The following is a 12,667-nucleotide window of genomic DNA, read 5'->3' as shown; positions in this document are numbered from 1 at the left end:
ATATTGAAAAACACTACCCCAACTTAAGAATACCTACACACCTCCTGTAGTGTTCTTTATCCTCTGTAACGATGCAGTGACGTTATACTATTATATTTTAGGTTGACTATTGCTAGCTGTCCATTCATATATTCCTTTTGTATGTTTTTTTTAATTACCAGCCACTTGTGCCTCTTCCTGAGATAAATCCGCACCGTTCTTGAGGAATTCTGTGGTAAGAGTATGGATTGTAGACAGAACTAAGAATAACTAATTGAACAGGTTGTTAAGTAAGAAAAGTGTTTCATTGAGAAATAAAGTAGAAATTCTACTAAATCTTAACAACACGTGACAATACTAAGTTTACTGCTACAAGCTATGCATTATATTATAATAGTAAAAGTTAAATTCATTGATTAATTTATAGATAGCCAAACGAAAGAAATATTAAGGATAAAAAATTTACGGGAATCGACTAGAATAAATAAATATGAATCCAAAAGAATAGTTTTTAAGATAAGAATTCACCAACCTTCAGTAAATACGAATACAACATATAATATATATGTGAATAAGAAAAATGAGTAGAAGTGAATGACCTATTATTAAATTCCTTTTCTCTTGTGGTCTTGACGTCTACAAGCATGCGTTAAGTTCGTCAATAAATATGTTGCTAACTTCAGGACTTCAGGCACATACTACACAACTCGATATTTGTTTACATGTGAAGAAATGTGTATGTCTGGTATGTGATTTGGTGTCAGTGAAATGTTTACAATTTGCATTTATTAAATTACCGGTGTTTTATTTTTTAATTTAGGACAAATATCCTACGTCTTCCTCGATTACAGGTAAATTGATGAGATTAAAATTCTTATATTTATGCCTATTTAAACAGCACGTATTTTTTGTCAAATATTATTCAATAATACCGATAATTTTATGAAGTTTAATTACTTTTATCCCTTAATTTACTTTCCCTACTTAGAACTTCGGTAAAAATTAAGAAGTATATATATTTAAAATTTTGTCTACAGTTCAGAAAACACTAATTAAATGTTTACTATTTTTTTCTTAGTTTTTATATTTTTTTATGAAGTAAGTAAGTATGTATTTAAATACTTGGATGGTTATATTTAATTCTCAATCACAAATAATTATTAAAGAATTCTATACGATGTCCAGATAAATGTTTTGACTTGTGTGATCTAAAATAGAAATAAACAAAAATGCAATAAACCCGTAAGAGTGACATCTACATACGAAAAGCAGAGTAGAAAATATATTAATGAAGTTCAAGTACACTATTAACAGAGCAAAGATGTGTAATGAAATAAAAAGATAAAGATGCACACTGACATAAACAAGAAAAAAACCCCTTAGTTAAGAACAAAAGGAACAGTAAAAACTGAAAATTAAAAAGACCACAAGATAGAATTCAAAACATATAGGAATCTTACCCAAAATATATCTTAATTTATAAAAATTAGAGGACACATTAAACCTTATTAAAGAACTTTAATTTTACTAGAGAAGATTTAAGACTTGAGGATCAAAGTATTTTACTAGAGAATCTAGAAAGAAAGTATATGATATAGGATAAGATCTGGCAGTAATAGGGAAATATGGATGGACACTCTTGAAGAAAAAGGTCTAGGCGATCACATATGTAAACATCGAATAGAAAAACATAAAAAACGTGTTCAATATTTTTAAAAATCTATCGAATGATACCAAACACGACCCCTAGCCCCACCTCCAGTGGGTGGGGCGGGGGTCAACTTTAACATCTTAAATGGGAACCCCCATTTTTTATCACAGATTTTGAGTCCTTATGAAAAAATAAGTAACTTTTATTTGTAACATTTTTGTCGAATTGTTGATAGATGGCGCTATAATCGAAAAACTATTTATCTAATACTCTAGGAAAATCATGGAAACGGTCTAATATCTCGAGAAATGCAGTTCTTAAGGAAAAACCAAAAAACATGTGTGCATTATTTTTTAAAAATCTATCGAATAATATCAAACACGACCCTCCATCTTTACCCCCTGGGGGTGAAGCGGTGTGCAACTTTGAAATCTTAAATAGAAAACCCCATTTTTTATTGCAGATTCGGATTTTACATGAAAAAGTAAACAAGTTTTATCGAAAAAATTTTTCCACTCATGATAGGTAGCGCTGTAATCACAGAAAAACAAATACAGGGTCAGAAGTCAGTACAGTAACAGAAGTCTGAAAACAAATTTTTATGGTACTGAATACAGTTATGCCTACCCTTTACTAATATTGAAATAATTAAGTGCTGTTATGTTTTAACTTAGATAATGAAATGTCTCAAACGTGGCTGGATTTAGGTATAGGGAATACCAACACCAAACGAATTGGCTTAAAAAAATTCAGCGGTAAATGTAATCAAATATGAACGTGTTCTATTTAAAGTAAGTAACTTACATTATTTAAATTGTGCTTGTTGGCGGCTAAGTATAAAACATCCTGTATGAAATTTCAACGAGTTGGACACGTGGAGTTAACGGGCAAGCGCTTGTTGTTTATTGGTTATAATTTCACGTCACTAACTTCGTTATTACTAGAGATATTGTTATTCAATGTGAACCAGGATTTTTTTTTTATTTTGAAAAAAATCGATATATCTCGAAAATACTTCATTGCTGGTATAGGACATTGTCTGCAAATTTTATCTAAAATTTCATGTAGAATTCGAATATAAAATAAAAAAATGTTAAGTTCTATTTAAAATAACATAGTTGACGTCTACTTCCGGTATAACCGGAAGTGTCACATTCAAGACAGCGTCATGTTTCACCGCCACATATTTCAACTCAGCGTCCAGTCGTCAGAGATTTGACCTCTAAAAATCATTCGAACAAGCCGAATTTTGCTGGGAATGTCAATTATGGAACCCCAAATAATATGCAGTGGGTTTGAGCATTGAGATAGATAGTGCTCCAGTCTCGAAGTCTTCCATAGATATTGGCAGTTACTGGAGATAGTGGGGAGCCCATTGGGGCACCATTTATTTGTCTATAGAATTAATTTTTTTAGATGAAACAAGTGTTGGACATACAATGTTTAATGAGAGATAAGTGGTCTTGCTGGATACTGTATTTAGTTTTCAGAATGTTTAGAGTTACGTCTATAGGAATGTTTGTAAAGAGTAAAACGATATCGAAACTTACTAGAATGTCTGACGGTGAGATAGGGTATTGTTTAAGAAGTTCGATGAAATGAAAAGAATTTTTTATGGATGAATCATTTTCGGCGAGTGGTTGTAGAGGTACTTGGCCAAAGATTGTGTAATGCAGTTGTATGTACTGACAATGGGACGTAGAGGAATATCGGGTTTGTAAATTTTGGGTAGGTCATATGGCATATGCCCATTGGCCACAAAATTGATTTTGAAAATTCCACTACCATAGCCCCATCCACTTCTATATACCAATAATTATCCGAGAAGTAATAGAAATTGAAAAAACGCCAAATTGTGTCAATAAAAGAGATGAAGGCATACGGTTACCTTCGGCTTGAAGATCTCTCATAAAGAAAATACTGTCCGCTGCACCCGTCAATCAAAATCCTACTGTCAAAAATGTTCACGACAATGCCCGCGCCAATCCTCGCACCAATCCCCTCGCTGGTTCCCAAGCCAACCTCCAACCAAGCCACGTCCCCATCAACGGTATAAATGATCCGTGCTCTATTCCCAGCACCAGTAATGCATTGACTAGTGATCAGTATAGTAATATCTGAGGGCTCGGGAGACAGACCTCGGAAGACCTGAAGAACACATCGAAGAGGATGTCGAAAGCTCGGCGCAATTATAATCGACGCGGTTCAACCCGGAGGACTGTTCGAGTTTAATCTTAATTCATGTAATAGTATTAATCTTAGCTCTAGGTTTAATATACATATGTATATATATACACTCACGGGCAAAATTAACGGAACACCTTAACAATGGGTCATGTTAGATGTCTCGAATTTCCTAAATCTGTTGTCCGATTTGAGTGATTTTTTTAGTATGTTATAGTTATATTATTTAAGAATATCGATGTAATAATATTGTTGCTAGACAGGTCAGTGTCATTTTATACCGGGTGTAACAATCATACTGTGTTTTTTCCTTAAACTTCGGAACACCCTGTAAAATATTCTAGCCTATATAAAATATTGAAATTAAAACTCAATTATAGCCTTAGGCTTTCTTAACATTTTCTTTTTTGATTCATTTGCTTGTGTTGGATAATAAAAAAGTTGGGTACTTTAACAACTAGTCATGTTTTTCATCAATAAATGCTCATTAAGTTTTTAATTTAAGGGAGTTTTAGGGGAAAGCTCAGCGGTAAAAGTGGTTAACTTTTTTTCATCTTTTTGTGGTCCCAAACTTAATGTTCTCTGCAAAGTTCAGCTTGTTCGTATGATTTTTTGAGGTTCTTGAGGAGTATTGATGTTATCTGTTTGGATACAATGGGCTCTGTCTCTTCATCGAATGCTGGTTTTGCTTGCAACTGAATGAATTCCTCATATGAATGAGTTCTCTATCAGCTTCAGTAGATCAAGCACATCATGTTCGTTCAAACCTTCAAAGCTGAAATCATGTGCCAGATCCAAAATGTTTCCTAATTTCAGGAAGGAAATTAACTTTTGCATCAGTACTTTTGACACATTCTGGCCATATTTTTTTCCAAACATGGTTCATTTTTGTTAATTTTAGTTCCGTCCATGATTCACTGACGTTGTCAACAGCATCCTTGCATTACAATCGGGTTTCCATATAAATTCTCGGAAAGTTCGACCTAGGCAATATGCCTTAAAAGTGGCTATTGCATCCTGATCCATTGGTTGGATCAAAGCTGTTGTATTTTTCCGAACGTACTCAATTATGACATCTTCAGATAGTTCGGATAAATTAATAGGATGCCCTGGTGAACTATCCAAAATTAGCAAAGCTTTGTTGTTTAAGTTTTTGTCTCTCAAATATTTTTCACAAAAGTGATTTTTGAACCAAACCTCAAAAGTAGCCTTAGTCATCCAAGCGTTCTTATTGGATCTCCATAGGGTAATTGATTTTTATTTAGTCCTTTAAGAGGCCTTGGATTTTCAGACAAAAATATTAAAATCATCCACGGCATTTGCACCAAGTAGCAAAGTTAATCGTTCGTTAGACACCTTATAATTATATAGTGGCAGATTTTCGGTTTTTGAAATGTACGTGCGATCAAGCATTCGCTTCTAATAAAGCCCTGTTTCGTCTACGTTAAACACTTGTTCAGGTTTATAACCACCTCTTTCAATAATTCCCTTTAAAATGTTGGGATATTCCTTAAATGCGGCCACATCGGGTTAGCTGCTTCACCTTTCATGTTCAAATTATGCAAATTAAATCTATTTTTAAATTTTCAAACCATCCTCGGATTGCTTGGAATGTGACATTTTCAGCAGATTCATCGGTATCTCCATTCTTTAAATTTTCGAAAATACTTAAAGCTTTTCCTGGATAGTCATTTGACTCATTGGCATTCTCCGTTTGTTATTGTCTTCAATCCTTATAATCCCACCTTTTCCGTAATCCAGTTTCTTTTGCGTGTTAATCTCTTGTTAATGTCTTCTTTTTTATCGCAAATAGTTTGAATGGTAGATTTCGCAAGTACCATTGCCTTGCAAATTTCAACAATTTTCTCTCCAGCTTCTATACGACGTAATATTTCTAGTTTAATTCCTAGCGTGACTTATTTTCGGAATCTCTTTTTATCAGTCTCCGAAGTCGATAATCGTTTCGGTGACATTTTGTTTAAAAGATAATGAAATTATAAAATAAATTTAATAAAAAAAATTCATATTGAAAATGTTTAATTTATACATACCTACATAAATATTTACTTACTTACCAAAAATGTCCCATTGTCCCAATGTTTTTAGTTAATGTGTAATAATCAGTAATAAATATGTATGTTACTCTCAAACTCCGAATTCGAACAATGTCCGAAATTTTTACTCACTTCGCGCTGTGGACACCGTGAATTACCTACGTCGCGGAGTGAGCATTTTAGCGAAATACCCAGAACGCGTTATGAGTAAACGAAATTACTAAATTGCCGAAATAAACACGTTCACCGGAGATTGAGCAAAACCATAATACCCATAAGTCGACGTGGGTAATCTATTTTACCGAAGTCGGGTTGTGGGTATTTGTAATTTGCGCAAACGCCCAAAAGCCTCCAAACACAACGGTACATTACACTAATTCCATAATAACAAGTAAATTAAAATCAATTTCAAATCATTTAATAAAAAAAACAGTAAAAAACTGTTAGTAGTACAGTAAGTATCTTGTTATTGGAAATAGAAAAAAATTATTCTTTCATAGTCTTTTTCATACGTGTACCATTTTCAATGTTTATTACAGTACTTTTCAGAAAATATTCACTTTATTTGTTAGCACAAGAAGTGCTACCTTGACATTTAGAACTGCATTTTATGTTTGATTTTACACATTTGTAAGATTTGCCCGAACAGTTCTTCTTGCATCCACATCTGATGAAACCTTGTTTGGACCCGGATGACATCATTGCTTCTATACGGACATTGAGCTGTTCATCAGGTACATCGATGTTATTAATAAATTTTTTAGGAGCTACCTGGAACTGGTTTCTAGAAAACTGTTTGTCGAGAACTCCATGCTTTGTACCAAGGGTATAGGAATTTATCGCCGACTGAAACTGGGGGTGTTTTTTTTTCAGTAAGCTTTACCATTTTGGCTGCCTGACTTTTTAATACAGTTACACAGTTTTCTCGTATTGTATCTATGGCAGATTTTCTTGAGCAAAGAGTGCCCAAATGTAAGTCTAAATCTTATTTGAAACGTTATTTGAAACTTCATCATGGATGTGTTGACCACATCCAAAACAGCTGTTTGCTTTGTCACAATCAATATCACAGAGTGTTAAGTTATCACAGGACACAGTTTCTTTTTCTACGTGTTTATTGTTTTCTACAGTCTTTGTCAAAATCTCTGAAGCATCTACATCCACAGCATTTATTTCTTCGTTATCTTCTTCATTAAAACTTCTTTCAGGCTTAGAGAACTATTCTAGGTCTTCCTCAGTAGTTTTTTTTTACGACGTCGTGTGTCAAAGAGAAATCTAATAATCCATTTTTCTGCGGTGAACCAAACATTGCCTCATAAGGGGTTCTCTTGATCCCACTGTGATAACTGTTGTTCTTAGTATTCTGAATGATCCTGAGACTATTTGCCCATCCTGAGACATTTGGTCCGTTCGGCCTGAAAAACCGTACCATTACTTATTTACAAAAAAAAAACTAAATTTTTATTAATTTTAACACTCTTTACAGAGGCTCATATTGAAGCGGCTCGGAGTGTGAGGTGACTTGGCTCTTGGAAAATCAAAAGACTGGAAATTATCATGACCTGTTTCATATACCGGCTACAATCAGTGACTATTTAAATTTTTACTACAGTAATTTATTTTTACCACTTACCCGGTTACAAAATTCCCGTCCATTGTCACTGTGAAGTATGTATGGAGAACCAAATAAGCAATATATCCAAAAGGATGGCGGATACTTCTTCAGCAGTTTTAGTTTTCAATGGACGCAGAACAACAAACTTGGTGAGATGATCTTGATACTTAAGGATAAACTTGTATTCGCCGTTAGGCTCTAATTGCATATAAATTAGATCCACATAAAATACAAGAAAAATACATAAATCGGCTCATGGTAATTTATTTCTTAGATTGATATAGATACACAACAGGTATCAGGTATGCAAAAATTAAATTCTGATTTGAACTTTAACCGCTTCTCATTAAAATGTGACATTTTATCTTGCAGTTATTTAAATTTTAGAGAAATGTTATGATATCTTACCTAGCAGCGTGAATTTAATGCTGTCATAATGATGGGTTTAACAACTCTCCTTTTACTTTTTGACTTTTTCTTAAGTGTCCAAGGTTCGCAGAAATACAAATATATTTCTATTACCTTCCTAGTAACGTATGGTCCTAAAGTTTTGGGAAAAATTTCAAAAGCATATAACTCTGACCACAATAATCTTATATTTTTATTAAATTATTCAACAATTTAACTTAACTATCCTTATTATAAATCAAAATTCAAATGACAGACAAGGGACCATTATTTTCGATTTGCCTAATAATTCCCCTGACACGTTGCATCATCCTTTGGACGACCTCGGCGTCAATTTCTCTAATTTTTGTATATATGCGGCGTCTTAACTGTTCCTGATTTTGTGCTTCCCATCCGTTATTATAGACTTTCCGACTTAATATTGCCCAGAACTCTTTAATTGGACGAGCCTGAGGTAGTTTGGGGGATTGTCTGCTTTCGGTACAAAGGTAATGTTGTTAGTTTCGTACCAGTCCCTTGTGCATCAGGTATTCGAATTTCGTGTAAAATGAAAATGATTCCTTCATTTCAAACAAAATCGCAAAACACAACAGCATTTAAAATAAGTCAACACACAACACTTACGCATAGAACAAAGAAAAACTTAACTGCTTATGTATAATGACAGTGCACTAACTTCAATGAAAATATACAGTAGTCCTATTCGTTGCTAACAGTGAGGATAGTGGGGGTGACATGTCTCGACCTGCACGTCTGAACCGTGAGAAACGGATTTCTGCGTTTGCGCAAACTAGAAATACCCAAAACCCGACGTGGGTAAAATAGATTACTCACGTCGGGTTATGGGTATTATGGTTTTGCTCAATATCCGGTGAACTTGTTTATTTTAGCAATTGAGTAATTTTGTTTGCCCACAACACGTTATGGGTATTTCGCTTTGGCCAATGTCCGAATAAAATGCTCACTCCGCGACGTGGGTAATTCACGTTGTCCACATCACGAAGTAAGTAAAAATTTCAGATTTTCCGAATTTCCGAATTCGTAGTTTGAGCGTAGCATATAAATATTTATATATATATATATATATATATATATATATATATATATATATATATATATATATATAGACGACTGGAGGTAACCGGGAACGACACAATACTAAGGAAGCAATAAAAAACGGGTGCTTCTAAGTGAGTGTCTTTTATTAAAAGTCAAGCTTTCGCCACATAATTTTGGGGTTCATCAGAACTTGCTGTAATGGAAAAACATTCTTTACAATATCATAATTAAAGATGTTATTTTAATCTTACCTTAATGTCGACACTATCTCTTAGTGTATAATAAAATTGACATGGACATACACATATTTTTAAAAACAAACCAAACGCATCTCCCAATTAGAGGAAAAGTGGCAAACAAGGCCGTTATTCAATATTTAAAGTTATTTTATTATAACCATGTGGTTGAAAAACATGGTTTGTACATGATTACATTATATATCTTTTATAATCTATATTGTTCAATCAGACTATTTTGTCAAAATTTGAATTTTGAGAAAGAAAAAGTGTAAATTCTAACCTTTCTTGGACATATGTTTATACCACTAACATCAATAATGTAAAAAGACAATAAGATATAATTGTGATATACTAACAACTACACGGATGTGTTATTCTCCTTTTGTGAGAACAAGATTAACTTTTAATTTATTTTATATCTATTAACATCATTGATACACTTGTTTCTTCGGCACAAGGTATATAATACATACATTTCACCGTAGTGTTGACTACTATACCCATCACTAATTACAAACCAAATAATTTATTAAACATGATATGTTTATATTGAGAAAGATACTCAATCTGCCTACTCCTCAGTGTCGAGTGACGTCACGAGTGAGGGGAGTAGGCAGATTGAGACCCCGAACTCGAACGAAACCGTATCCTTCTTGAAAATGGATCCAAAATGGGTGCCGAAACGTCGAACTTTAAATTCTCAACGCGGTTCTTCCCGAGAACTCAGTAATTATCACATATATATGTATATATATATATATATATATATATATATATATATATATATATATATATACAGTATACTCCCTCTATAACGAACACGGTTATTACGAGGTTTCGCTTATAACGAGATACATTAGATGTCCCGTGAAATTTCTATTGAACTATAACCGTCTATAGCGAGGCAAATTTGGTTATAACGAGAGAAAATAAGATCCAAAAACGTGTTTTTTACGTTTTTGGTAACAGAGTTCTTAAAATTGCAGAAGCAATAGTTTATGATATCCTTGAGAATACGCTTTATACATTATGTAGTTGGAAAAAAATATAAGTACAGATTTTTTGTTTTAACGTATATCATTGATAATAAAAGTAAACAACTCTTTTATGTTTTAATATATTTCATTGACAATAAAAGTAAATAACTTTTTTTCAAAAACGCCATTCAAACAATATTTATTAGCATCTTATATTGCTCCGAATGGCTTCACTATAGGAAGTTAATGGTTTATAAAACTACAGATTCATATGTATGCACAGTGTTATTATTGTCTGATATAACGAGATCGGCTTATAACGAGGTAATTAGTCTGTCATTTCAGTTCTCGTTATAGAGGGAGTCTACTGTATATATATATATATATATATATATATATATATATATATATATATATATATATATATATATATATATGTTCGGAAAGATTTCCGCGGTTAGTACAATTAAACTTAGAGCTAAGATTAATATTATTATAAAAATTAATATTAAACTCACCAGTCTTCCGGGTTGAACCGCGTCGATATCCATTTTGCCGAGCTTTCGACATCCTCTCTGATGTCTTCTTCAGGGCTTCCGAGGTCTCAGTCTCCCGAGTCCCCAGACACTACTACACTCACTAGTCACTTCTAGTTCACTCACTAGTTCACTACGTAGTGAACTAGTGAGTGAACTAGAAGTGACTAGTGAGTGTAGTAGTGTCTGGGGACTCGGGAGACTGAGACCTCGGAAGCCCTGAAGAAGACATCAGAGAGGATGTCGAAAGCTCGGCAAAATGGATATCGACGCGGTTCAACCCGGAAGACTGGTGAGTTTAATATTAATTTTTATAATAATATTAATATATATATATATATATATATATATATATATATATATATATATATATATATATAGATATGTATATATATATATATATTTTCTTTTTATCAAGTATTACCTATCTATTGTATTTATAAGTACGTTTTATTATCTATATACATTAAAAGTGTTATTTTCAGATAATCTTCACACCTTAAAACGCATTTACCTCAAAGTCTAATAAGCTAATAAAAGAAGATTATCGATTAAAATAAATATTTTATAAAATTTCGATAATAATGGAGAAACCAATCAGTCACATCGATGTAACAGACGAAATACCTGAAGAACAAACTGGTCTGACACAAGAATCTAATAGCACATATAGAAATCAGGACAACGAGATGATATGCGGCTTAGGCCCATGTGCCCCAAACTGGCTACAAAAATTTGCCTCGAAACAGTCATTCCTAGTGGTTTTTTGTATAACTTGGGTGCTTCAAGGGATGTATCACACTTACTTCGTGAGTGCCATAACAACAATAGAAAAACTATTTCAAATCCAGTCAAAAATAACGGGTATTATAATGAGTGCCACAGAAATCGGGCAAATAGGATCGTCGTTGCTGTTAACTTACTACGGAGGACAGGGTCACAGACCAAAATGGATTGCATGGGGTATGGTTTTATTTGCAGTTTCCTCATTCACATGTTCCTTACCACATTTTATTTACGGTAGGCATCTTATAAATGCTAACGAACTGACAGGTATCGTAAAAGATCCCAACATATGCAAGGCAAAATCCACACCATTCCTAGAGCTTTCAAATATTAGTAGAGTAGATAATTTTACAAAAGATAATCCAGAAGACTGTTATGAAGAAGTTATTACCTCCGGATATCGCTTAGCACCATCAGTGACAAATATTGTGTTAGCGATATTCTTTATTAGTTTATTGGGCGTGGGTATGGGCCAGACAGCAGTATATACCTTGGGGATACCTTACATTGACGATAATGTAGCTAGCAAAGAGTCGCCATTATATTTTGGTAAGTTATCTTGATGTATATCATTCATTTGCCTAAATTAGTGAATTGTGTTCATCAAAATACATAGGGTCAAAAAAATCTGGACTCCGAGGATTGTTGAATTCGAGTTTTGACCAATTTACACAGGTTACGGGTGTATTTTACAAATATTTGACTTTCTGTACTATTTATAATTATTTTTAAAAAGTAATGAGCTCATTTAGTATATTGTTCGGGTTCACACAAATCTAATCGCAAATTTAAACATTTTGTCGATGTTCTTACAGATTTCCTTTCGCTTGCAAACAAGATAAACAGATCGATGAACACTCTTCCAACTAATAATTTGATATTCGCATTATTTTTAATTGATAAATAGTGATATTATAAAATAATCATGCCTATGTAGGAGAATCACCAAGCCACAAGACCTTATCTCCGTATGTCTGGATCAAAATTTACGAGCTAGATATCTTTTTATATATAGTTAAAAGGCCAGTTTGGAATAAAGCGATGATCAGTGGGCCTGATCAGTTGCTTTAAAATTTAATTCCACTTGAATAGTCCAGTCGTCAGAGATTTGATCCCTAAAAATCATACGAACAAGCTGAATTTTATCGAGAATATCAATTTTGGGACCCCAAAAAGATG

At 33.3% G+C, this 12,667-nt stretch overlaps 1 protein-coding gene across 1 annotated transcript in view; it reads left to right on the top strand.

Moving 5' to 3' along the window:
* Window positions 1-659: 659 nt before the first annotated feature.
* Window positions 660-12,667, top strand: part of Oatp74D (Organic anion transporting polypeptide 74D) — a 39,097-nt gene continuing 27,089 nt past the window's right edge. Inside the window, exons 1-2 of the mRNA XM_072546283.1 lie at window positions 660-830; window positions 11,188-12,037. Of these exons, the coding sequence (XP_072402384.1) occupies window positions 11,287-12,037 (751 nt within the window). The 5' untranslated portion in view covers window positions 660-830; window positions 11,188-11,286. The remainder of the gene's footprint in view (window positions 831-11,187; window positions 12,038-12,667) is intronic.

This window comes from Diabrotica undecimpunctata, chromosome 10 (assembly GCF_040954645.1).
Source record: "Diabrotica undecimpunctata isolate CICGRU chromosome 10, icDiaUnde3, whole genome shotgun sequence".
NCBI classification, from domain to species: Eukaryota; Metazoa; Arthropoda; class Insecta; order Coleoptera; family Chrysomelidae; genus Diabrotica; species Diabrotica undecimpunctata.
This window is presented reverse-complemented; position numbering and strand designations above follow the sequence as displayed.